Source organism: Saccostrea cucullata, unplaced genomic scaffold (genome assembly GCF_032062105.1).
Source record: "Saccostrea cucullata isolate Sc308-1 unplaced genomic scaffold, CSIRO_AGI_Scuc_v1 ctg4821, whole genome shotgun sequence".
Taxonomy (NCBI): domain Eukaryota; kingdom Metazoa; phylum Mollusca; class Bivalvia; order Ostreida; family Ostreidae; genus Saccostrea; species Saccostrea cuccullata.
In genome coordinates this window covers 1-4095 of record NW_026938474.1, presented here as the reverse complement: position 1 = coordinate 4095, position 4095 = coordinate 1, and the positions used below count along the sequence as shown (strand labels likewise).

Below are 4095 nucleotides of genomic sequence, written 5' to 3'. Positions count from 1 at the left end.
GGTTTTGGTTTGATCTGTTATTATAATACCTGATCAAACACTCCTCGCGAATTTAATGTCATTATATGCTTAGTTTTCAACTAGAAACTTAACCTAACTTAGAATAAGTCCAATTTGTTCTGATGCAATCAAACCTTAATTTAGACAGCATTAACTTTTTTTCTACATTGAGTATTAGAAATAAAAATTGCTACGATAAATTATTGCGCACTAAGTTGGTCAAATGTCCAGTTCTTTTTATGTAAACTATTTTTAATTTCTTACCAATTTATTATTCAATTTGTAAAGCAAATGTATCAAGCATTTGATTATTTTTAAAGAAAAAAGATGTCAAATAATTTTACCACGAAAAACTTTTTTTAAAAAATTTCCCTGTAAATAAATCCACTTCTGTTGTTTTCCGAGTAATATTATTAGAATACATACTAAAACATCTTAACATTAATCAGGAAGTCAGGATTTTATTTTAAAGGTCAACTGAAAAGATCACCCACTTTCATTTAATTTACCCCTTATTATCTTCAAATAAATAATAGAATTCAGACTACTTTACTTATTCGGTTATATCTGAATGCATTACCGAAATATTTACGGTAAAAGTTGTCACACCTGAAATCTGACCTAAAATTGCGTGCGAGTTATGCCCCTTGACACGAACCCGCCATATTGAAACTATCGACGCTGAAACGTCACGATACAGACGATGGGAGATTGAAACATAAAATATGGTGTTGTGTGCTGCGCCAAACTGTGATATCCGATATGGACAGGGTGTATCAATGTTTTCTTTCCCGACGATCCCAAATTATGCCATATTTGGGTAAGAAAGTTCAAAACTGTTGATTACTGGCCATCAAAACACTCAAAGCTTTGCGAGCGACATTTTACCCCCGACTGTTTTGTTATTGAGCCTTCAAGAGCGCGATGCATGGGGTACAGTCGACTTCAGTTAAAAAAAGATGCCACACCTAGCATCTTCGACTACAGACCATTGAATACTAAAGGCCATAAAAGGAAAACAGCAGATGTAGATGTTTCATATGTACCAAAACAAGGTCGGACATCGAATGCTCTGGAGAAAAGACGTGCAGTTGCAGTAAGTTTTTTTTTAAAGTTTACAAATGGATTTACAAAAATTTCAATGCGTCCATAATTGTTAAGATTAGTTTTAATAAAGATTAGGTTGGTCCATCATATATTGTACTTTAAATTACGAGGTTATCTTTAAAACTGCATGAATATTAGCCATATTAGGCCTAGCCTTTGTATGGGCTATAACGTTACGTGTACTGAAAAATAAATCACTATGCTAAACTTTAATTATATCTTAAATCTTATACAGACTCAGAACCTTAAGGAATTTCCACCCTCACAATTTTATAGGTTCAAAGTAAAAAAAACTGCATATATTTTCATTCAATATACTTTTTTAAACTTCCCATTTATTATTGCAAAAAATGTATAGGTCACCATATAAATTACGATCCAAAACATAAATAAACAGAAGTGTATGTCAACATAAAAAAATTGTACATTTTTTGTTAAAAGTATTGAGAAAAATATGTAAAAACTGGTAAATATGCATAATTCTATGTGATTTTTCTAACTTCCACTTAAAAGATACTTTTGAAATGTGAATATCAGGTAAACATTTTAAAAAAACAAATGCCTGAATGAAAGATTTAGAAGGAGTTATTGCCCTTGTAAACATTATTTAAAGATTGAATAATTATTAAAATAGAAAATATGCATTTTTTGAATTCTTTAACTAAACAATATTTATCATTACACCTATTGTAAAGCATTCTTCCAAGAGATATTTAATTTCTCTATAAGGTACGAATTTAAACTAATTACAGTTTTTGCAAAAACCTATGACATCATAGGAGGGGGGAATTACCTTAACGAAGATATAGAGATTTTTTTTCCCCCTCCTAGCCAGTTTCAGGACAGTCCAGAATCAAAACACAGAAGCTAGCTGTAAAAACCCCCAATGACTTTTGAAATGTCTTCACAAACTACTTATGGTTTGGGTGGTGTTTTGTTACATTTATTGATTTGCCACTTGATTGACATAGAACATTTTGAATTTATCAAGTTATTTCAATTTTCTAATTAAATAATTATTTTCACTTGTAAATGTCTTATTTTGATTTTACTTCATGAATTTTAGAAACGCAGGCATGTCTTATCAGACAGAGATTCAACCCAGTACAAAATCCTGTGGTACACAAACTGAAACACTGCTTACATTGGATGCACCTGAGGACCTTGATGAGAGCATTGAGTCACTGGTCAGCACAGATTCTGAAGCTTCAGAGTGGAGTCCACCTGATATTGATGAAAACAATAACACAGATCATCATGATGTTCCTCCAAGTCACTGTAGCAGAAAATTTATTGTGTTTGAAGAATGTTTAGACCAGCTTCTCCAGATTTGTACAATGTGCGGACAGAAGTGTGACGTTAAGAAAACCATAGTTGGAACTCTGTTGTTTGTGTCAGGGTATGTGCCTGTGGGGAGACTTTCACATGGGGATCCCAACCCTTGACTGGATCAATTTACTGGAAACTTGATTTTGGCAGCAGCAATTTTGATTAGTGGCAGCAGTATAAATCAAAGTTTGACCATGTTTCAACATGCCAATATATCCTGTTTCTCAGAGAGAACCTATCACAACACCCAACAGCATTATCTTGTACCAGCTGTTGAAAAGGTTTGGAAAGCACATCTAGATGCAATATTTGATGTAATAAGACAACAAAATGTAGCTGTAGTTGTGGGGGGGAGATGCTTGATGCTGTTCACCAGGACACACGGCTAAATATGGATCATATAGTTTGATGGACCTGGAGCTGAGACAGATACTTGATGTTCAACTAGTTCAGGTAAAAAGAGTGCAGAACCACTGTTTGTTATATTTTACTTTACTGCACTTGCATGCATATATTACTTCAACATTCAGCACTGAATATGTTATGTTTAAAATGTGTTAACATGGTTGAGTTCTCAAAACAATATATGCTTAACTTTTATAGAGCAATGAAGTCAAAAGTTCATATTGGATGGAAATGGAGGGTTTGACAAGGTGCCTTAAGAGAGTGGAAGAGGAGGGTATAGTTATTAGTGACCTCGTTACTGACAGACATCCTCAGATTAAAGCTTACATGAAAAAAGAAAAAAGTGATATCAACCATTGGTTTGATATGTGGCATATGGCCAAAGGTAAACTTAGTTTACATGATACACTATTGTTTTATACAATCTAAAATGCATTGGGTATTCCTCATTAAAATTACTTAACTGAATAGCTATATATAATTATCATTTAATAATTGATTTGTGTTTTGTAGGGGTGTTTAAAAAGTTGGAGGCTATTGGGAAGAAAAAGAAGTACAAGCAAGTGGGTGATTGGTCTCGGTCAGTTTCAAACCACCTATACTGGTGTGCGGCATCTAGCGAAGGAGATGGTGAATTGGTTTCTGAGAAATGGCTGTCTATCCTCAACCATATCACTAATGTTCATGAGGGTCATGGAAAGCGATTCCCCAAGTGCTTACATGGTGACCTGGAGGACAGAGATTGGATTAAGAAAGGTAACTGTGTAAGCATGGGTTTGAAAAATAAACAAAAACATTTCTGAGTCCCTGTTTGCAGATATACATTATAAGTTAGTACATTAGTATGAAGCACTATTGATCTAAACTACAAAATTTTATCCTTTTTTCAGGTAGTCTAGCTTTCCAGGAGATGGAAAAGGTTGTTAATGGCAGACTTTTGGTACAAGACATCAAGAAACTCTCCCCTGCAGAGCAAACTTCAGCCCTGGAAACATACCACAATGTTGTGTGTCATTTTGCACCTAAAGCTCTGCATTTTTTTTATGGTGCAATGAAGGCCAGGTAAGTATTTTCTCCTTTTATTCAAAACTCAAATGCTAAAAATGATTTTAAAGATTTTAATCATAAATCACGAACTACGCTGTTCTTCTCTTTTTTTAGAATATACATTGCAGCCCTTCACTTTAAGAAAACTCCAGCCGGGATCAAGCTGTGAACAAAAATGGACAACTGATTTATTCTGTTATATCCCAA

At 33.9% G+C, this 4095-nt stretch overlaps 1 protein-coding gene across 1 annotated transcript; it reads left to right on the top strand.

Annotated features, from left to right (window-relative positions):
• The first annotated feature begins 2807 nt into the window (after window positions 1-2807).
• LOC134250365 (uncharacterized) lies at window positions 2808-4057 on the top strand. The gene is made up of 5 exons (XM_062732720.1): window positions 2808-2889; window positions 3040-3226; window positions 3355-3597; window positions 3732-3903; window positions 4003-4057. Exons 1-5 carry the CDS (start codon window positions 2845-2847, stop codon window positions 4055-4057), a joined length of 702 nt encoding a protein of 233 aa, XP_062588704.1. The 5' UTR covers window positions 2808-2844.
• Window positions 4058-4095: the final 38 nt, after the last annotated feature.

Excerpts from the sequence above, each read along its gene's own strand:
- LOC134250365 (XM_062732720.1), top strand. The coding sequence starts at position 2,845 with ATGGACCTGGAGCTGAGACAGATACTTGATGTTCAACTAGTTCAG. Across the intron at positions 2,890-3,039 it reads TTGATGTTCAACTAGTTCAG|AGCAATGAAGTCAAAAGTTC; the intron begins GTAAAAAGAGTG and ends TAACTTTTATAG. Across the intron at positions 3,598-3,731 it reads CAGAGATTGGATTAAGAAAG|GTAGTCTAGCTTTCCAGGAG; the intron begins GTAACTGTGTAA and ends TCCTTTTTTCAG.